This window comes from Rhinolophus hipposideros (assembly GCF_964194185.1).
Source record: "Rhinolophus hipposideros genome assembly, chromosome: 19".
Classification (NCBI taxonomy): Eukaryota; Metazoa; Chordata; class Mammalia; order Chiroptera; family Rhinolophidae; genus Rhinolophus; species Rhinolophus hipposideros.
In genome coordinates, this window is record NC_138065.1 from 5,156,300 (window position 1) to 5,177,178 (window position 20,879).

Consider the following 20,879-nt stretch of genomic DNA (forward strand, 5'->3'; position numbering starts at 1 on the left):
TAAAAACAAATTTGGCAAGTCACCGCGCCAGTGTGTGAAAAGTATCGTTGGTTTTCCTGCGTTTTCAAGTTGCCCGTCGTGTCCCACGAGCAGGTGGCAAAGTCAGTTTGAAAATGGGAGCCGCGTATCTTTAATTAATGAGACGGACCGGGATTGAAAACACCCTAAGTGGGGGGGGGGGGGGGGAAGAAAGAGTCCTTTTGTACAACTTGTTTTAATTTAGAGATGTATATGAATGTGCAGTAGGTAGTGATCTAAAATTCTTACTGTAATTTGGAGTCAGCAGAAATCAGATCAGAGCTAGGGGTTCGTGTAGTGATACTGTACCTATATGTAACTGTTGTATCCTTTTCTTCTGAAATAATGAATCTAATCTAATGCAAAGAGAAGAGCAAAACACAAGACCCAGGCTCAAGTTCCACCTGTGTCATCTTCTGGCTGTGACCCACATTCCCAGGTGCCTCGACCTCGCCAGGTTTAAGTCTCTTCAACTATTCCAACAGGAATGTTAAAAAAAGAAAGAAAGAAAAAAGCCCTCCCTCTCTGCCTCCCAGGGTTGTGAAATTAGAGTAAGAGGAGGTGAAGGAACGATGAGAACCCTAAGCCATTTAGGAGCCTGGGTGTTCTTACTGCCCAGGCCACACAGTCTACAAGCTGGTGGGGAGTGTAAAATCATTCACTAGTTTTTGTGTGTTGTTCCTTTTCTTCCACGACATTGATTGATATTAATGTCACTAAAATTTACATCATCTGTGTTGTCGATGCTATTAACAGATTTATGACCACTTGGAAGGCCCTGTTCTAAGCCCTTTGGGTGGACTGTATTTCTCTCTTTTCGTCCTCACTGCGATCCTGAAGTGAATACAATTATGATCCTGCTTTACACGTGAGACGCGGAGACAGCCGCCTTTTCCTCCCTGGAGCCGTCCTTGTTAGTGGTCAGGAGCCCTGGCCCTACCCGCTGAGGGGCCTCAGGCGCCCCCCCGCCCCCCCCCCCCATCATAGCAGCCAGGACCCTGGACGTCTGTTTCCCATCCCCGCCTTGCCTTACGCACTTCACTCCCTGGCCTTGATTCTCTAGCACATCTCGCCAAGATGCAGTCAGCAGGGCCGAATCCGAAGTCTTTGGAGGATATAGAAACGGGCATTCATTCCCCTCCAGACGACCTGCTTTCGGGAACAGATTAGAGGCGCAGGTCAGGGAGCTCTTTTCTCAGTGACTCTCACGAGGAGCAGGCTAAGCGTGGGGCTTTCACGGGCAAGGGGCACCTGGGCAGTGTTTTGTGTTCAGGGACCCCGCCAAGGACCTTGGAAGTTCTTCCCAGCGGTGCAGTTCGGGTCCGTCTGCTCTTGGTCCGTAACTTCAAGAACCCCAAGAGCGGGGCCCACAGGAGGCCAAGAGAGTCGGAGGTCAGGCAGGTGCATTAGACCCCTCGTGCGGCTACGGTGTGCCAGGCACTGCTCGGGTGCCGGTGCCACAGAGGTTGAACAAGGAGCAGGGCCCAAAGAGAGGAGGCGGAAGAGGAGCAAGTTTGGGAAGGGAAGGGCTACATGAGGCTGAATCTTGAAGAAGGAGCAGGGGTTCTTAGGGCTCCCAGAAAGGGTAAGACATTCTGGACAGGACAGAAGGGGTGGAATGTGTGAAGACGTCGCAGAGGTGGGGACTGCGGACTTGTAAGTCACTAGTACTTCCTGAGTCAAGTCCGAGTGTACAGACAGACCGAGGCCCAGGGATCCAGCCGGCAACTGGGGGCCTAAGCTGGTAACGAGGGTCCGGGCACGCTCTGGACCTGGCCTTGATCCTGAAGCAGAAACGCGTGGCGACCTGTGTGTACGTGTAGTAGGAGGGGGTCGCGGCCTGTTCCCCTGCTGTCCCCTCTGACAACATGTCAGGAGACGCAACGGGAGCTTTAAAAGACGCCGAGAAACCACCGCGTCTGGGCAGACTATCCAGACCGGGGCGCTTTCGGAGACTCCTCCCGAGTTTCGCTCTGTGGACCCCGGCGGGAAACGGTGCGTTGGAGGCCCGGCTCACCGGTGGGTGGCCTCGGTCCGTACACATCCGAGGCTCCCCGCGGTCTTGGTCAGGAGCACCCACCGGGGAGGTGTCACCCTACTGGCGAGTGAGGCCCGAAATGAACGACCATTTAGCGAGGCAGGGACCGGCCTCACGGACGGGGCGATTTCCGTCCCCTGCCCTCGCTGCGCCGGGGGGACCACTTCGGGTGGGGCGTGCGGTCCCTACCGCCTCCTCCCGGTGTCGGGCCACTCATTCCAGAGCCCGATTCCCTTCGTCCCCTGACCGGACAGTTTACAACCCCTAATCCTGGGCCTTGGCGCCAAGGAAAAGTGACAGGCCCGGAAGCGCGAGCCCTCCGCTGCGCCTCAGAGGGGACACCGAGGTCCCGCGCCCGAGAAAGCGGCAGCCGTGGCCAACCTCGCCCGCCAGTCCACATACACCAACTGGTGAACCTCCCGGGGGTACGCAAAAGCTAATGAAGACGCTCCGGGAGGCGACCCCGACGGCTGCTGGCCCTTCCTCGACTCCGTGTGCTGGGAGCCCGATGGGTCTCTCCAACCGCTCGTGACCTCCCCCGCCCAAGGCGCCGGGACCACGGAGGTCAAAGTGAAACAGCTTCTTCCCAGTGCGGGTGTGGGTGGCTCTGAAAAGAGCCTTTGGATGCGATGGAACCTCGAGCCGAGCGCGCAGTTCTTAAGCCCGCTCCCCGCGGATGCGGCGGGCCAGCTGGATGTCCTTGGGCATGATGGTGACGCGCTTGGCGTGGATGGCGCACAGGTTGGTGTCCTCGAACAGCCCCACGAGGTACGCCTCGCTCGCCTCCTGCAGCGCCATCACGGCCGAGCTCTGGAAACGCAGGTCGGTCTTGAAGTCCTGCGCGATCTCGCGCACCAGCCGCTGGAAGGGCAGCTTGCGGATCAGCAGCTCCGTGGACTTCTGGTAGCGCCGGATCTCGCGCAGGGCCACCGTGCCCGGCCGGTAACGGTGCGGCTTCTTGACGCCGCCCGTGGCCGGCGCGCTCTTGCGGGCCGCCTTGGTGGCCAGCTGCTTGCGCGGGGCCTTGCCACCGGTCGACTTGCGGGCAGTCTGCTTGGTACGGGCCATGACGAACTGAAGCTGGAGCTGAACGACACAGCGGCGCGCGGGAAGAGTAGCGGGGCCCTGGCCCGCCGCAGCCGACTTTATAGGCACAGCCTCTTTCCGATTGGGCGGGACGATAAAAATTGAAAGTCCCGCGCTGGCCGTCCATTGGCTACGGCGTCGTCCTCCCTGGCGTCCCCGATTGGCTGGGGCAGCACCCTCCGCCCCCCACCCCTACATGCCCGCCCCCCTCGCCCCCCCCCGCCCCCCCCCCGCCTCTCTTGCCACTTTCCCGTTTGCCAACAGTCTTTCGCCTCCCTTTCGGGCCGGGCTGAGTCGTTTGTCTTGTCGCAAGTGTGTCAGAATGTACCCCCGCAGCCCTTCACTTTCTCAGGACACGCTACCCGCGGTGCCCCGTCCCTTTCCACGCCTCGTAGCTAGCTCCCCAATCGAAAGTCGTCAGTCTCCCGCTTGTCCGTCCCCCGCCTCCCTCACACCTCGTTACCTTTTTTGAAGCCCCTCAGTTGGTCCGAAGAACCGCTTTGCCCGCCTTTCGGCGCTTCTCGGGTCGGAAAGTTGTCCGTTTATCTATCCCCCGCTCCCCTCCACGTGGAAGATTTCGCCTCCTGAAACCTACGTGGGGACCCCTATTACCTCCTCACTTGAAACAGGCCGGCTCGGTCAAGCCAAGCCCCAGGTCCCGCCCCACTCGCGGCGGAAACTGCCCGGGGCTCCCCTACCGACTGGGGCGTCCGTGTGGTGTGTTGTGTGGGTGTTTATGTGTACACATGCCCTTCCCCACTGCCTGCTAGGCCTCAAATCTTAGGGCCAAGGCCTCGGGGGACGACCGGGGTAGCGTGGCGCTCAGGACTCGAGCGAGGAGGCAAGTCCTCGAGACCCACGGACGGGAGAAACGGTTGGGAGCCGAAACTAAACATGGCACTGCCCCCTCCTCCGCTTGGGTGGGCGCGGCCCAACGCGGAGCAGACAGGAACGGACAACGATTACCGCAACAGCCCTTTTTACTTGAGAGGGTGGGTGGCTCTGAAAAGAGCCTTTGATTTCACAGGTGCCCCTTCGACACGGGGGCTGGGGGAGCTTCCAGACGTCAGCCTCACTTGCCCTTGGCCTTGTGGTGACTCTCCGTCTTCTTCGGCAGCAGCACGGCCTGGATGTTGGGCAAGACGCCGCCCTGGGCGATGGTGACTTTGCCCAGCAGCTTGTTCAGCTCCTCGTCGTTGCGGATGGCCAGCTGCAGGTGACGAGGGATGATGCGCGTCTTCTTGTTGTCTCGGGCGGCGTTGCCCGCCAGCTCCAGGATCTCCGCGGTCAGGTACTCGAGCACGGCCGCCATGTAGACGGGCGCGCCGGCCCCGACCCGCTCGGCGTAGTTGCCTTTGCGCAGCAGACGGTGCACTCGCCCCACGGGAAACTGAAGGCCGGCGCGGGACGAGCGCGACTTGGCCTTAGCGCGGGCTTTGCCTCCTTGCTTGCCACGACCAGACATGACGGCGATTAGGCACTGCGAGCAGCTTCCACCTGACGACCGAGGAAGTCGCCCTCAACGGCCCCGCTTCACCCTTTTATAGCCAGAAGCGCGACTGTCCACGGAGCGCTTTGATTGGCTGAAGCGTATCTTCGCCCTGGCCACCAATAGGAGAGCGCACGCAGAATCCACTCATTTGCATGATCTCGTCCCCCTCCGCAGGAGCACCGCTGAAAACTCGCCAATCGCAACGCGGCGTACTCACAACCCTCATTTGCATGCGGCCTCTATAAGTACCGAGGCGCTTCCGGTAGCCTCGGTCCTGCTTGGCGTGTTTGCGTGCTTGGTCTGCTCTGTTCCCGCACCTTCCCGCTATGCCGGAGCCGGCCAAGTCCGCCCCGGCGCCCAAGAAGGGTTCGAAGAAGGCGGTCACCAAGGCCCAGAAGAAGGATGGCAAGAAGCGCAAGCGCAGCCGCAAGGAGAGCTACTCCATCTACGTGTACAAGGTGCTGAAGCAGGTGCACCCCGACACCGGCATCTCGTCCAAGGCCATGGGCATCATGAACTCCTTCGTCAACGACATCTTCGAGCGCATCGCGGGCGAGGCCTCCCGCCTGGCGCATTACAACAAGCGCTCCACCATCACGTCCCGGGAGATCCAGACGGCCGTGCGCCTGCTGCTGCCCGGGGAGCTGGCCAAGCACGCCGTGTCCGAGGGCACCAAGGCCGTCACCAAGTACACCAGCTCCAAGTGAGTCCCTGCCGGGACGCGGCGCTCCTACTACGAGCGGACGCCCGCTTGACCCCCCAAAGGCTCTTTTCAGAGCCACCCACTTTGTCAGTGAAAGAGGCTGTTGTCTCGGTCCCGTCCCCCACCGCCTACCCGGTGCCCAGACTTTGAGCGTGACCACGGCGGAGGTACGGGAGGGAGCTCCTGGTAGCCTCCGTCCGCAGAGCACCTGCCCGCCCGGTGTGTGTGTGTGTCTAGGTGACCCAACCTGGCAGTCGAAGCTTCGTTTTGGTAACGCGCGACCCGACCCGCCCCTTAGCGCTGGGCCCCTTCTGCCGCCTCTCACACGTGCGGTGGTAAGTGTCTTGACCCGAGGATCGTTCCTGGGGAAAGCTTGTCCAGCCTCGGGGGCGGCCACCTTTGCAAGGGGAGCAAAGTAGGAACGCCCCGTTCCTGGAGCGCGGGAAGGGGTCGTGCTCCGCGGGCAAGGAAAGGAAGGTAATTATCACCCCTGGCGTGGTGTTGATGTCGTTGCCATATCCTACACTTCTCAGTTACAATTACAGTCCCTTTTCCCCCCCCAGAATTGTTTGTAATGCTATATACACGTCTAGGTGTATTTTGCTTTTATCCCATCATTAACTCAGGACACGAGAGGCCTTAACATTTCTACCTTTGTTAGGCTTCCAAAACATCTTAGGTCAAATTGGGAACACAAGGTCAAGTAGAAATTAGAAACACAGTGCAAGTGTGCTACTTCACCGTCTTGCTCGGGCTCTTTTTGTTTTACGTACCAACATAAAATCCCAAACATCTTCCAGCATTATTGTCCTTCGTTCTTGTCTGCCCCACTGAATTATATTCAGGTACCTTACGGTACTTAGGAGTTAGCGTACTGAAGCCGTCTCTTTTCGATCCTTTGGCCCCAGGAAACATTTTGCAGCATTATTTATGTCTTGCTTGGATCTACTGAGATGAGGTGGATTGCTTAAGCTTTAAAATTTCAGGTAAAGCAGTGAGATGGGAAGGGAGAAGTAAAAATGGGAGATACTGAGTTTACAGGATAGGAATATAACAAAAAACATTTTAAGAGGCACACAGATGTGCAAATAACCTTGTCCAGGCTCTGAGTACTTGAGCACATCTGCAATTAGGGAGAAAGAAAAAACACCCATTGCATCCTGAGACAAACCACGTTAGGTATACAGCAGTAAACAGCAGAAAAGGTCCCAGTCCACATAAAGCTACATTCTAGTAGATGAATGCTGAAAAGCAAAAAAATATGTAACAGTATAATATTAATGGAGTGATATGTGCTATAACATAAAGCAGAAAATAGAGTGGAGTGTGGATGACAAGACTAATGAGCTCATTTGATCAAAGGCCTGAGTATAGCAAGACAGTGAGCCACAGGATAGCTTGGAGAAGAGTATTCAAAGAATTAGAAAAAACAGCAAGTGTGGAGACCCTGAGACAGGCAGAAGTTTGGGGGAGTTCAAGGAATAAGCAAGGCCACTGGCTAAAGCACAGTCGGCAAAAGAGATTTTCAGGGAGATGATCTCACAGAGAATAGTTGAGGGTCAGATCATGTAGGCCATTGAGGGACCTCACAGGCCATTACAAAGACTTTTATTCTAAATAAGGTAGAGTGCTTTTGGAGAGTTTGATTTGAGTAATGACATTATTTGACTTACGTTTTTTAAATCTCACCCAAGATGCTATGTTAAAAATAGAGTAGGAGAGTAAGAGGAGAGACAGAGAGATCAAGGAGGCTACAGTCATAGTTCAGGAGAGAGAGGTAGTAGCAGTGGAGATAAGTAGGGATGTATTTTAAGTGAAGTTACTGAATTGAGTGTAGATTGTGAGATTTTGGACTTGGAAAGAGGTGCAGTTCACTTACATGAGTGACAAGTAGGTTTAGAGGGGGAAAACCACGAGTACTGGCTTGAACGTGACTGTGAGACTCCTGGTACCTATCCAAGTAAAGATACCAAAACAGGAAATACCCAATTCCCAAGTGGGAATGTGAAATATGAGAATCTGGAGTTGAGCAAAGAGCAAGAGATGACATTTATAAAGTCTGATTCTTGCTTTTGTAAGTGATCTACCCTTCTGGAAGCATTTGGAATCACTATAACATGACTAAATATGTCCCCCCCCCCCGAAATAGCTTTAGTTTCAGTATTTGACTAAAAGTCCCCTATCCAACTTCAGTTTCAACCTCAGATTTTCAGAAGGCAGAATAACCTTTGCAAGGGGAGGAAAGTAGGAATGCCCCATTTCTGGAGCGCGGGAAGGGGTAGTGCTCCGCGGACAAGGAAAGCCTCTGTTTTTGTCTTAAGTGAAAGACGATGGTTGAGTGTAGAGTTTTGTCTCAAGTGCTTTCGGTTGTTTAGAGCAGGACTCAACATGATCTCGTTAATTTCAGGAAAAAATCAACTGCTTACGGGTTGGATAATAGATTGTCCACAAGTAGAAGCAAGGCTTGAGAAAACTAGGTGTTGGAGTTTTGTAGATATTTTTTAACCAGGCTTGAGTTGAATGTGTCAACACTCTTCACGTTAAAGACTGCTTATCACTTTTCAAAATTGGGAAATACCATTTTTTAGAAGGCTTAGCAAAGGGGACATGGCCCTAAAATTACACGAGTTGAACTCAGCTGATGTGCAATTCTGATCCATTGCATTTCCCACATGCTGCCGTCCAATGAGCTGAACAAGTGTCGGTAAATTGTAGATCTGTGTGATTCTTCGAGCCTGATCTCCATACCAGCAGCATCAGCTTTACTTGAGAATGAAAATTTTAGGCCCCCGTAATCTGGCTAATTCTGATGCATGCTAAAGCGTGAGAACCACTGAGTTTAGACATGGATTGCAACGGGGATAGCAATGGACAGGGTAAGAAATCTTGGCATTATATTGTGGAGGTAGAATTGACAGGTCTTCCTGAGGAATAGGATTTTCCTCTTCCTATTAGGAATAGGAAACCCCTAGGGGTTTGGCACTAGGTAGATTCCTGTTTCTGTAACCGTATTCTAATTTTCACTAAGGAATCCACTTAATCCTTTAATGTAGGTAGGCCTCAAGTTTGTCTGATGTAATCACCTAGGGAACTTGAAAAATATTGATGCCTGGGTGTCAACCCCAGAAATTCCTGCTTAAAGTTGTTTTGCGCCCTGGAGGAAGAGACCATGAGCTAGCCTATACCTGGGGTAGGTGAATAAGCTCCCCAGATGAATAATGGGCTGTCAAGTTTAGGAACCACTGTCATACAGTGTTTCCCAGATCTTAAATGAATCAGTTCAGGAACCTAGACCTATCTACTTAGCACAAACATTTCAAGAATTGAACAGAGTAAGTGAATAGGGAAGTGTAGATTGCACTTATCTATTTGAAAAGTTTGTTTTCAAGAGGCGGCAACAGGATGGAGTGTTCTGTGGGTATGAAGGGAAGAATGTTTACAGACACTCAGGAGGGCACAGCTGATGGGGTGGATGAATGAAGTGAGCCATTCTTGGGAGTTCAGCCAACCTCTGAGCCCTGCTGTACGGTTGAACATCCAGTTAAGCTAGTTTGTCTGACATACTTTTATGTAAAGTACTTTGCATCTTGCTCCAAGTACACATTTGGTCCCCATGTCCAAGTGTTATAATGAATATTTGACCAGCACCAGAAATTAACAAGAAGGAATGTCTAGAATTAAAAAAAAAAGTGAAACTTTAATAAAAATTTTAAACAATAATTCCATTAAAAATTTTTAGGGTTGCATTAGTTTCTTATGGTTGCCATTACAAAGCATCACAAACGGAATGGCTGAAAACAAATTTATTCTGTCATAGCTCTGAAGGCTACAATTCTGAAGTCAAGGTGTTGGCAGGGCCCTATCAATCAGGACAGGATCCTTGTCTTTCAGCTCCTAGTACTCCCAGGTATTTTTTGGTTCTAACACTATTAATTCCTACTTCTCCATTTTCTTCTTGTGTGTTTCTACGTCTTATAAGACCACTCATATTGGATTAGGGCTCATACTAATGGCTTCATTTTAACTAGATTATATCAGCAAAGACCCTATATCCAAATAAGGCCACATTCTAAGGCACTGGGCTGTTAGACTTCAACACATCTTTTTGGGGGATACAACTCAACCCATAAAAGTACAACAGCTGTGGTAGGCTGAATATGGCCCCCAAATACATTCACGTCTAAATCCTTAGTGTCTGTATTACTTTAAATGACAAAGGGGACTTGATTGACATGATATTTGAGATACGAAGATTATCCTGGATTTGGATGGGCCCAGATGTAAGCGCCAGGATCCTTAGAATCAAAAGGATAAATGGAGAAAGAGGTGATGGAAGCAGATACATAAAGACGGTATGATGTTGGTTTTGAAAATGGAGGAAGAGATCATGAGACAGGAAATGCCCCTCTAGAAGCTGGAAAATGCATAGAAATGGATTTTCCCCTACAGAGAAATTAGGAGAGAGAATTTTGATTTGCACTTGGTGAAACATTTTGTACTTCTGATCTCCAGAACTGTAAATGAAATCTTTGAAGCCACCAAATTTCTAGCAGTTTGTTACAGCAGCCATAGGAAACTAATTCAACAGTTGTATAGGATTTTTTTTATACAGTCGGAGAAATCTGAACATAGATACCATGTTTTTCTGAAAATAAGACTGGCTCTTATATTAATTTTTGCTCCAAAAGATATGTGAGGGCTTATGTTCAGGGGATGTCCTCCTGAAAAACATGCTAGGGCTGATTTTCCTGTTAGGTCTTATTTTTCAGGGAAACATGGTAGTACGTTAATATTGAATCAATAGATTTTGAAGGTGTAATGATAGTATTGTAGTTACATTAGAAGAATGCCCTTATTTTTCAGACAGACATGCTAAAATATTTAGGGAGAAGTGTTAGGTTGTTTGCAACTTTTCAAATGGTTCAGAAAATGTATGTGTGCACAAAAGAAAAGTGCAGCAAATAATTGGTTAATCTACATGAAGATGTTTGACCATTGTACTTTTTTTCAGCTTTCCTGTAGGTTTGAATTTTCAAAAACAAAAAATTGAGAAAAGTGATCAGTCTTTAAAAACTGGTAAAGAAACAGCCTTCATAAACATTGAATATTGTTCCTTTTAATATGTTAATTGGTGAAATTTCAACATGACTATATGATTTTTCATTCCTTTATATTTAAAAAGCTTACTTATCATGTTTGAGAGTGAGCATTCATATATTAACTGGAACTCTGAATGATATCCCTTGTTCATTATACTTTGCTATACTCATTGGAGTTAATGGTGATTTATGTGATTGAACAGGTCCAGGGATGCCCAAATATCATTAATTTAGACATTTGGTTATTCTGCCTTCTGAAAATCTGAGGTTGAAACTGAAGTTGGATAGGGGACTTTTAGTCAAATACTGAAACTAAAGCTATTTCGGGGGGGGGGGACATATTTAGTCATGTTATAGTGATTCCAAATGCTTCCAGAAGGGTAGATCACTTACAAAAGCAAGAATCAGACTTTATAAATGTCATCTCTTGCTCTTTGCTCAACTCCAGATTCTCATATTTCACATTCCCACTTGGGAATTGGGTATTTCCTGTTTTGGTATCTTTACTTGGATAGGTACCAGGAGTCTCACAGTCACGTTCAAGCCAGTACTCGTGGTTTTCCCCCTCTAAACCTACTTGTCACTCATGTAAGTGAACTGCACCTCTTTCCAAGTCCAAAATCTCACAATCTACACTCAATTCAGTAACTTCACTTAAAATACATCCCTACTTATCTCCACTGCTACTACCTCTCTCTCCTGAACTATGACTGTAGCCTCCTTGATCTCTCTGTCTCTCCTCTTACTCTCCTACTCTATTTTTAACATAGCATCTTGGGTGAGATTTAAAAAACGTAAGTCAAATAATGTCATTACTCAAATCAAACTCTCCAAAAGCACTCTACCTTATTTAGAATAAAAGTCTTTGTAATGGCCTGTGAGGTCCCTCAATGGCCTACATGATCTGACCCTCAACTATTCTCTGTGAGATCATCTCCCTGAAAATCTCTTTTGCCGACTGTGCTTTAGCCAGTGGCCTTGCTTATTCCTTGAACTCCCCCAAACTTCTGCCTGTCTCAGGGTCTCCACACTTGCTGTTTTTTCTAATTCTTTGAATACTCTTCTCCAAGCTATCCTGTGGCTCACTGTCTTGCTATACTCAGGCCTTTGATCAAATGAGCTCATTAGTCTTGTCATCCACACTCCACTCTATTTTCTGCTTTATGTTATAGCACATATCACTCCATTAATATTATACTGTTACATATTTTTTTGCTTTTCAGCATTCATCTACTAGAATGTAGCTTTATGTGGACTGGGACCTTTTCTGCTGTTTACTGCTGTATACCTAACGTGGTTTGTCTCAGGATGCAATGGGTGTTTTTTCTTTCTCCCTAATTGCAGATGTGCTCAAGTACTCAGAGCCTGGACAAGGTTATTTGCACATCTGTGTGCCTCTTAAAATGTTTTTTGTTATATTCCTATCCTGTAAACTCAGTATCTCCCATTTTTACTTCTCCCTTCCCATCTCACTGCTTTACCTGAAATTTTAAAGCTTAAGCAATCCACCTCATCTCAGTAGATCCAAGCAAGACATAAATAATGCTGCAAAATGTTTCCTGGGGCCAAAGGATCGAAAAGAGACGGCTTCAGTACGCTAACTCCTAAGTACCGTAAGGTACCTGAATATAATTCAGTGGGGCAGACAAGAACGAAGGACAATAATGCTGGAAGATGTTTGGGATTTTATGTTGGTACGTAAAACAAAAAGAGCCCGAGCAAGACGGTGAAGTAGCACACTTGCACTGTGTTTCTAATTTCTACTTGACCTTGTGTTCCCAATTTGACCTAAGATGTTTTGGAAGCCTAACAAAGGTAGAAATGTTAAGGCCTCTCGTGTCCTGAGTTAATGATGGGATAAAAGCAAAATACACCTAGACGTGTATATAGCATTACAAACAATTCTGGGGGGGGAAAAGGGACTGTAATTGTAACTGAGAAGTGTAGGATATGGCAACGACATCAACACCACGCCAGGGGTGATAATTACCTTCCTTTCCTTGCCCGCGGAGCACGACCCCTTCCCGCGCTCCAGGAACGGGGCGTTCCTACTTTGCTCCCCTTGCAAAGGTGGCCGCCCCCGAGGCTGGACAAGCTTTCCCCAGGAACGATCCTCGGGTCAAGACACTTACCACCGCACGTGTGAGAGGCGGCAGAAGGGGCCCAGCGCTAAGGGGCGGGTCGGGTCGCGCGTTACCAAAACGAAGCTTCGACTGCCAGGTTGGGTCACCTAGACACACACACACACCGGGCGGGCAGGTGCTCTGCGGACGGAGGCTACCAGGAGCTCCCTCCCGTACCTCCGCCGTGGTCACGCTCAAAGTCTGGGCACCGGGTAGGCGGTGGGGGACGGGACCGAGACAACAGCCTCTTTCACTGACAAAGTGGGTGGCTCTGAAAAGAGCCTTTGGGGGGTCAAGCGGGCGTCCGCTCGTAGTAGGAGCGCCGCGTCCCGGCAGGGACTCACTTGGAGCTGGTGTACTTGGTGACGGCCTTGGTGCCCTCGGACACGGCGTGCTTGGCCAGCTCCCCGGGCAGCAGCAGGCGCACGGCCGTCTGGATCTCCCGGGACGTGATGGTGGAGCGCTTGTTGTAATGCGCCAGGCGGGAGGCCTCGCCCGCGATGCGCTCGAAGATGTCGTTGACGAAGGAGTTCATGATGCCCATGGCCTTGGACGAGATGCCGGTGTCGGGGTGCACCTGCTTCAGCACCTTGTACACGTAGATGGAGTAGCTCTCCTTGCGGCTGCGCTTGCGCTTCTTGCCATCCTTCTTCTGGGCCTTGGTGACCGCCTTCTTCGAACCCTTCTTGGGCGCCGGGGCGGACTTGGCCGGCTCCGGCATAGCGGGAAGGTGCGGGAACAGAGCAGACCAAGCACGCAAACACGCCAAGCAGGACCGAGGCTACCGGAAGCGCCTCGGTACTTATAGAGGCCGCATGCAAATGAGGGTTGTGAGTACGCCGCGTTGCGATTGGCGAGTTTTCAGCGGTGCTCCTGCGGAGGGGGACGAGATCATGCAAATGAGTGGATTCTGCGTGCGCTCTCCTATTGGTGGCCAGGGCGAAGATACGCTTCAGCCAATCAAAGCGCTCCGTGGACAGTCGCGCTTCTGGCTATAAAAGGGTGAAGCGGGGCCGTTGAGGGCGACTTCCTCGGTCGTCAGGTGGAAGCTGCTCGCAGTGCCTAATCGCCGTCATGTCTGGTCGTGGCAAGCAAGGAGGCAAAGCCCGCGCTAAGGCCAAGTCGCGCTCGTCCCGCGCCGGCCTTCAGTTTCCCGTGGGGCGAGTGCACCGTCTGCTGCGCAAAGGCAACTACGCCGAGCGGGTCGGGGCCGGCGCGCCCGTCTACATGGCGGCCGTGCTCGAGTACCTGACCGCGGAGATCCTGGAGCTGGCGGGCAACGCCGCCCGAGACAACAAGAAGACGCGCATCATCCCTCGTCACCTGCAGCTGGCCATCCGCAACGACGAGGAGCTGAACAAGCTGCTGGGCAAAGTCACCATCGCCCAGGGCGGCGTCTTGCCCAACATCCAGGCCGTGCTGCTGCCGAAGAAGACGGAGAGTCACCACAAGGCCAAGGGCAAGTGAGGCTGACGTCTGGAAGCTCCCCCAGCCCCCGTGTCGAAGGGGCACCTGTGAAATCAAAGGCTCTTTTCAGAGCCACCCACCCTCTCAAGTAAAAAGGGCTGTTGCGGTAATCGTTGTCCGTTCCTGTCTGCTCCGCGTTGGGCCGCGCCCACCCAAGCGGAGGAGGGGGCAGTGCCATGTTTAGTTTCGGCTCCCAACCGTTTCTCCCGTCCGTGGGTCTCGAGGACTTGCCTCCTCGCTCGAGTCCTGAGCGCCACGCTACCCCGGTCGTCCCCCGAGGCCTTGGCCCTAAGATTTGAGGCCTAGCAGGCAGTGGGGAAGGGCATGTGTACACATAAACACCCACACAACACACCACACGGACGCCCCAGTCGGTAGGGGAGCCCCGGGCAGTTTCCGCCGCGAGTGGGGCGGGACCTGGGGCTTGGCTTGACCGAGCCGGCCTGTTTCAAGTGAGGAGGTAATAGGGGTCCCCACGTAGGTTTCAGGAGGCGAAATCTTCCACGTGGAGGGGAGCGGGGGATAGATAAACGGACAACTTTCCGACCCGAGAAGCGCCGAAAGGCGGGCAAAGCGGTTCTTCGGACCAACTGAGGGGCTTCAAAAAAGGTAACGAGGTGTGAGGGAGGCGGGGGACGGACAAGCGGGAGACTGACGACTTTCGATTGGGGAGCTAGCTACGAGGCGTGGAAAGGGACGGGGCACCGCGGGTAGCGTGTCCTGAGAAAGTGAAGGGCTGCGGGGGTACATTCTGACACACTTGCGACAAGACAAACGACTCAGCCCGGCCCGAAAGGGAGGCGAAAGACTGTTGGCAAACGGGAAAGTGGCAAGAGAGGCGGGGGGGGGGCGGGGGGGGGCGAGGGGGGCGGGCATGTAGGGGTGGGGGGCGGAGGGTGCTGCCCCAGCCAATCGGGGACGCCAGGGAGGACGACGCCGTAGCCAATGGACGGCCAGCGCGGGACTTTCAATTTTTATCGTCCCGCCCAATCGGAAAGAGGCTGTGCCTATAAAGTCGGCTGCGGCGGGCCAGGGCCCCGCTACTCTTCCCGCGCGCCGCTGTGTCGTTCAGCTCCAGCTTCAGTTCGTCATGGCCCGTACCAAGCAGACTGCCCGCAAGTCGACCGGTGGCAAGGCCCCGCGCAAGCAGCTGGCCACCAAGGCGGCCCGCAAGAGCGCGCCGGCCACGGGCGGCGTCAAGAAGCCGCACCGTTACCGGCCGGGCACGGTGGCCCTGCGCGAGATCCGGCGCTACCAGAAGTCCACGGAGCTGCTGATCCGCAAGCTGCCCTTCCAGCGGCTGGTGCGCGAGATCGCGCAGGACTTCAAGACCGACCTGCGTTTCCAGAGCTCGGCCGTGATGGCGCTGCAGGAGGCGAGCGAGGCGTACCTCGTGGGGCTGTTCGAGGACACCAACCTGTGCGCCATCCACGCCAAGCGCGTCACCATCATGCCCAAGGACATCCAGCTGGCCCGCCGCATCCGCGGGGAGCGGGCTTAAGAACTGCGCGCTCGGCTCGAGGTTCCATCGCATCCAAAGGCTCTTTTCAGAGCCACCCACACCCGCACTGGGAAGAAGCTGTTTCACTTTGACCTCCGTGGTCCCGGCGCCTTGGGCGGGGGAGGTCACGAGCGGTTGGAGAGACCCATCGGGCTCCCAGCACACGGAGTCGAGGAAGGGCCAGCAGCCGTCGGGGTCGCCTCCCGGAGCGTCTTCATTAGCTTTTGCGTACCCCCGGGAGGTTCACCAGTTGGTGTATGTGGACTGGCGGGCGAGGTTGGCCACGGCTGCCGCTTTCTCGGGCGCGGGACCTCGGTGTCCCCTCTGAGGCGCAGCGGAGGGCTCGCGCTTCCGGGCCTGTCACTTTTCCTTGGCGCCAAGGCCCAGGATTAGGGGTTGTAAACTGTCCGGTCAGGGGACGAAGGGAATCGGGCTCTGGAATGAGTGGCCCGACACCGGGAGGAGGCGGTAGGGACCGCACGCCCCACCCGAAGTGGTCCCCCCGGCGCAGCGAGGGCAGGGGACGGAAATCGCCCCGTCCGTGAGGCCGGTCCCTGCCTCGCTAAATGGTCGTTCATTTCGGGCCTCACTCGCCAGTAGGGTGACACCTCCCCGGTGGGTGCTCCTGACCAAGACCGCGGGGAGCCTCGGATGTGTACGGACCGAGGCCACCCACCGGTGAGCCGGGCCTCCAACGCACCGTTTCCCGCCGGGGTCCACAGAGCGAAACTCGGGAGGAGTCTCCGAAAGCGCCCCGGTCTGGATAGTCTGCCCAGACGCGGTGGTTTCTCGGCGTCTTTTAAAGCTCCCGTTGCGTCTCCTGACATGTTGTCAGAGGGGACAGCAGGGGAACAGGCCGCGACCCCCTCCTACTACACGTACACACAGGTCGCCACGCGTTTCTGCTTCAGGATCAAGGCCAGGTCCAGAGCGTGCCCGGACCCTCGTTACCAGCTTAGGCCCCCAGTTGCCGGCTGGATCCCTGGGCCTCGGTCTGTCTGTACACTCGGACTTGACTCAGGAAGTACTAGTGACTTACAAGTCCGCAGTCCCCACCTCTGCGACGTCTTCACACATTCCACCCCTTCTGTCCTGTCCAGAATGTCTTACCCTTTCTGGGAGCCCTAAGAACCCCTGCTCCTTCTTCAAGATTCAGCCTCATGTAGCCCTTCCCTTCCCAAACTTGCTCCTCTTCCGCCTCCTCTCTTTGGGCCCTGCTCCTTGTTCAACCTCTGTGGCACCGGCACCCGAGCAGTGCCTGGCACACCGTAGCCGCACGAGGGGTCTAATGCACCTGCCTGACCTCCGACTCTCTTGGCCTCCTGTGGGCCCCGCTCTTGGGGTTCTTGAAGTTACGGACCAAGAGCAGACGGACCCGAACTGCACCGCTGGGAAGAACTTCCAAGGTCCTTGGCGGGGTCCCTGAACACAAAACACTGCCCAGGTGCCCCTTGCCCGTGAAAGCCCCACGCTTAGCCTGCTCCTCGTGAGAGTCACTGAGAAAAGAGCTCCCTGACCTGCGCCTCTAATCTGTTCCCGAAAGCAGGTCGTCTGGAGGGGAATGAATGCCCGTTTCTATATCCTCCAAAGACTTCGGATTCGGCCCTGCTGACTGCATCTTGGCGAGATGTGCTAGAGAATCAAGGCCAGGGAGTGAAGTGCGTAAGGCAAGGCGGGGATGGGAAACAGACGTCCAGGGTCCTGGCTGCTATGATGGGGGGGGGGGGCGGGGGGGCGCCTGAGGCCCCTCAGCGGGTAGGGCCAGGGCTCCTGACCACTAACAAGGACGGCTCCAGGGAGGAAAAGGCGGCTGTCTCCGCGTCTCACGTGTAAAGCAGGATCATAATTGTATTCACTTCAGGATCGCAGTGAGGACGAAAAGAGAGAAATACAGTCCACCCAAAGGGCTTAGAACAGGGCCTTCCAAGTGGTCATAAATCTGTTAATAGCATCGACAACACAGATGATGTAAATTTTAGTGACATTAATATCAATCAATGTCGTGGAAGAAAAGGAACAACACACAAAAACTAGTGAATGATTTTACACTCCCCACCAGCTTGTAGACTGTGTGGCCTGGGCAGTAAGAACACCCAGGCTCCTAAATGGCTTAGGGTTCTCATCGTTCCTTCACCTCCTCTTACTCTAATTTCACAACCCTGGGAGGCAGAGAGGGAGGGCTTTTTTCTTTCTTTCTTTTTTTAACATTCCTGTTGGAATAGTTGAAGAGACTTAAACCTGGCGAGGTCGAGGCACCTGGGAATGTGGGTCACAGCCAGAAGATGACACAGGTGGAACTTGAGCCTGGGTCTTGTGTTTTGCTCTTCTCTTTGCATTAGATTAGATTCATTATTTCAGAAGAAAAGGATACAACAGTTACATATAGGTACAGTATCACTACACGAACCCCTAGCTCTGATCTGATTTCTGCTGACTCCAAATTACAGTAAGAATTTTAGATCACTACCTACTGCACATTCATATACATCTCTAAATTAAAACAAGTTGTACAAAAGGACTCTTTCTTCCCCCCCCCCCCCCCCACTTAGGGTGTTTTCAATCCCGGTCCGTCTCATTAATTAAAGATACGCGGCTCCCATTTTCAAACTGACTTTGCCACCTGCTCGTGGGACACGACGGGCAACTTGAAAACGCAGGAAAACCAACGATACTTTTCACACACTGGCGCGGTGACTTGCCAAATTTGTTTTTAAAACGCACTAACGAGTGCACCTCTGATAGAATAACCTGTTCCTTTCCCACTTCCTTTTGCAAGTGCTCTCGCACCTTTCCCAGTGAGCAGTGTAGCGTCACGAGACCCCATCCGATGTGAACAGGGCCCCTAAACCACCCGCGCATTCCCTCCTCGCACAGGTGGGAAGCAAAGCCCCCACGGAATAACTGGAAAAGCTCAAAACGATTAAGTGGCAGAAATGACACCTCGGGACTGCAAATCTGGGGCTTGCTTCCCACTTTGACCAAGCAAGAGTCAGGGTGACCTGAACTCGCAGCGTTTTGCCGGTTTAAACTTCACTTCCCACAGCCCAGTAAGACGCCAGATCGGGATGGACGGCACGCCCTGAAGCAAACCGAAATGAGGTTTTAAGACCGGACGCCATCCTCAGACTGCGAAGGGCGAAAGTTGCCCGCCACCACCCTAACGCAAACAGGAGTCGCAAAGCCGGGATACCTTAAATGGGAAAATCCTAGCCTCGACTGTCGGAACCGCCCAACAAAGAGGGGAGAACACAAGGAAAGCGCGTTCCGTGGAGACGGAGGGGAGGCTGGCTTACGTAGGGACTTGACGGGCCTCCTACTCCCCACCCCCGGCCCCACCCGCGTCCCCGACTGAACCCTTTCCAAGCAAATGAAGACTCCGAAACACGGCAGGTTTGATTGGTCCAAGTAGCACCGTCCCGATTGGCTGGCTCCGCGCATCCTGACTTCTGGAGGCACTGATCAGTCGGCAGGGACGCCATTACGTGGAACTAACTGCACAGCTCGGATCGCACGGGGCAGCTCACGATCCCTCAGCACAAGACACAACAGCAGCTCCTCGGGCCGCCCTTCCCCGCCCTACATTGGTCAGTTAACTACGAAAACAACAAAATTCCCCCACACAAAATCACCCCGGGTCACATCAAGTGTCCAGCTCTTCCGAGGACCATGTGGTTGGCCCTAAAAAGGGCCTTTGGGATTGCCAAGCGTCCAGCCTGTACGGGCAGCCTAGCCTCCGAAACCGTACAGGGTGCGTCCCTGTCGCTTGAGGGCGTACACCACGTCCATGGCGGTGACCGTCTTGCGCTTGGCGTGCTCCGTGTAGGTGACGGCGTCCCGGATCACGTTCTCCAGGAACACCTTCAACACTCCGCGGGTCTCCTCGTAGATGAGCCCCGAGATGCGCTTGACCCCTCCGCGCCGAGCCAGGCGCCGGATCGCGGGCTTGGTGATGCCCTGGATGTTATCTCTCAGCACTTTACGGTGGCGCTTAGCGCCGCCCTTGCCTAGGCCTTTGCCGCCCTTGCCTCTCCCGGACATGGTCACCCAGCTCTCACAACACCACACCGAGACCAGACACGGCGGCTGTGCCCCTGATATACAAAAACATCGGACCGGATTGAAGACCACAAGCGCGGGGGCGGGAGGCGGCCTCGAGTGTCCCCGCCCGCCGCGCGTTTCCTCATCGCTCTTCCACTCCGCCCTCTAGCGGACTCTATTTGCCACGGTCCCGGGAGAATTCCGACCTCAGCGCCGAGCTCCCAGCCCTTTCTTTTCCTCTCTGTCTCGCCATCTGTGCGCTCCCCCCACCCCCGACATTAGATACGGGCCAAGAGGGAAATTCCACCCGCAGCACTTGTGCGTTTTGGGGGTCATCTCCGAGGAGCATTGGGAGATCAGAACCCTTGCCTCCGGGGGCTCTCTGCCTGGACCGCACGTCCAAACCGTCTGACCGACCCACGCTCCCAGCTCGCTCGCTCGGTCTCCCCACACCCCACCCCACCCCGTACGGGAATAAGGGCATTCCGGAACGTCCGAGGAAGAGACGTTCCGCCCGCCTGTTGCCGCGTGGGTCAAAGGCTCCGGGAGCCGTTTCCTTTCCTCCTCTTCCTGACGCTCCTTTTGTGTTCTGACCCCTGCTAGACGGCGTGCCTGCTTCCGCCGGCCAACACGGAGGAGGTGGTTCCCGGTGTCCAGAAGAAAGTCCGTCGGTTCCCCCTTCGACTTCCGAGGCAACCCGGGGCTCCTCCGGGGAGATGGCGGTCTCGTCTCCTGGAGCTCTTGGGGGAGTCCCTCGGCCCCATCGGTCCTCGTCTTCGAGGGCCATTTGGAGACGGGTCTTGTCCCCGGCCTTCCCTCTCGGGGGTCGGTGAGGGCACTTCCCCGTCCAGGGTCCCTCCTGCTTACCGCGCTAGGCGCGTCGGTTTGGCCCTGGCTTCGCAGCCTGCGGACCCGACCCGTGGTGGCGGCCGGGGTCCCTTGCCCGGCGTGTCTGCTTTCCTTCCCCGCGCTGACCTGGGTCCCAGCGCGCGGTTACTGGCCAACGGGGCGGCTCGCCTCTTCGCCTTCGTGTCTCCTTTCTTTCCCTCTGCCGCGTGCCCGTTGCTGAACACCTTAGAGGTGATTGCCGTCGTCTGTGAAGGGTCCCGTCTCGGGCCCCACTGCCCGTTTGGAGTTTCCTCCCGATGTCCCGAGTGCTGGGAGAGACGGAGTGGGTGCCCACGACCACCTTTCCGGCCTCGCTTCCTCATTCCAGGGGCTCCATTGCGCACGTCCTCTGAACCTTTGCGTAAAGGCGGGGACGTTTTCCTCAGGCCCGGGTTGGGTTTTCCTGACCGTCTTCTGATCGACAGC

General features: G+C 54.0%; 7 protein-coding genes across 7 annotated transcripts; 3 read left to right on the forward strand and 4 right to left on the reverse strand.

Annotated features, from left to right (window-relative positions):
• Positions 1-2,713: 2,713 nt before the first annotated feature.
• LOC308487761 (histone H3.2) lies at positions 2,714-3,124 on the reverse strand (the record flags this gene model as incomplete). Its single annotated transcript, XM_081026419.1, has 1 exon — positions 2,714-3,124. One exon carries the CDS (start codon positions 3,122-3,124, stop codon positions 2,714-2,716), a length of 411 nt encoding a protein of 136 aa, XP_080882545.1.
• A 1,003-nt stretch (positions 3,125-4,127) lies between these two features.
• Positions 4,128-4,633, reverse strand: LOC308487337 (histone H2A type 2-A). The gene has a single exon (XM_081025420.1). It carries the CDS (start codon positions 4,605-4,607, stop codon positions 4,215-4,217), a length of 393 nt encoding a protein of 130 aa, XP_080881546.1. The 5' UTR covers positions 4,608-4,633; the 3' UTR covers positions 4,128-4,214.
• A 277-nt stretch (positions 4,634-4,910) lies between these two features.
• On the forward strand, positions 4,911-6,129 carry LOC308487774 (histone H2B type 2-E). Its single transcript, XM_081026451.1, has one exon. The coding sequence runs from the start codon at positions 4,961-4,963 to the stop codon at positions 5,339-5,341; it is 381 nt and encodes a 126-aa protein (XP_080882577.1). The 5' UTR covers positions 4,911-4,960; the 3' UTR covers positions 5,342-6,129.
• A 5,728-nt stretch (positions 6,130-11,857) lies between these two features.
• Positions 11,858-13,330, reverse strand: LOC308487775 (histone H2B type 2-E). Its single transcript, XM_081026452.1, has one exon. It carries the CDS (start codon positions 13,278-13,280, stop codon positions 12,900-12,902), a length of 381 nt encoding a protein of 126 aa, XP_080882578.1. The 5' UTR covers positions 13,281-13,330; the 3' UTR covers positions 11,858-12,899.
• Positions 13,331-13,607: 277 nt separating this feature from the next.
• LOC308487539 (histone H2A type 2-A) lies at positions 13,608-14,113 on the forward strand. The gene has a single exon (XM_081025917.1). The coding sequence runs from the start codon at positions 13,634-13,636 to the stop codon at positions 14,024-14,026; it is 393 nt and encodes a 130-aa protein (XP_080882043.1). The 5' UTR covers positions 13,608-13,633; the 3' UTR covers positions 14,027-14,113.
• A 1,003-nt stretch (positions 14,114-15,116) lies between these two features.
• Positions 15,117-15,527, forward strand: LOC308487145 (histone H3.2; the record flags this gene model as incomplete). The annotated part of the gene is made up of 1 exon (XM_081025129.1): positions 15,117-15,527. One exon carries the CDS (start codon positions 15,117-15,119, stop codon positions 15,525-15,527), a length of 411 nt encoding a protein of 136 aa, XP_080881255.1.
• Positions 15,528-17,443: 1,916 nt separating this feature from the next.
• On the reverse strand, positions 17,444-19,592 carry LOC308487282 (histone H4). Its single transcript, XM_081025288.1, has one exon. It carries the CDS (start codon positions 19,563-19,565, stop codon positions 19,254-19,256), a length of 312 nt encoding a protein of 103 aa, XP_080881414.1. The 5' UTR covers positions 19,566-19,592; the 3' UTR covers positions 17,444-19,253.
• Between the last annotated feature and the right edge of the window lie 1,287 nt (positions 19,593-20,879).

Excerpts from the sequence above, each read along its gene's own strand:
- LOC308487539 (XM_081025917.1), top strand. The coding sequence starts at position 13,634 with ATGTCTGGTCGTGGCAAGCAAGGAGGCAAAGCCCGCGCTAAGGCCAAG.
- LOC308487282 (XM_081025288.1), bottom strand. The coding sequence starts at position 19,565 with ATGTCCGGGAGAGGCAAGGGCGGCAAAGGCCTAGGCAAGGGCGGCGCT.
- LOC308487774 (XM_081026451.1), top strand. The coding sequence starts at position 4,961 with ATGCCGGAGCCGGCCAAGTCCGCCCCGGCGCCCAAGAAGGGTTCGAAG.
- LOC308487337 (XM_081025420.1), bottom strand. The coding sequence starts at position 4,607 with ATGTCTGGTCGTGGCAAGCAAGGAGGCAAAGCCCGCGCTAAGGCCAAG.
- LOC308487775 (XM_081026452.1), bottom strand. The coding sequence starts at position 13,280 with ATGCCGGAGCCGGCCAAGTCCGCCCCGGCGCCCAAGAAGGGTTCGAAG.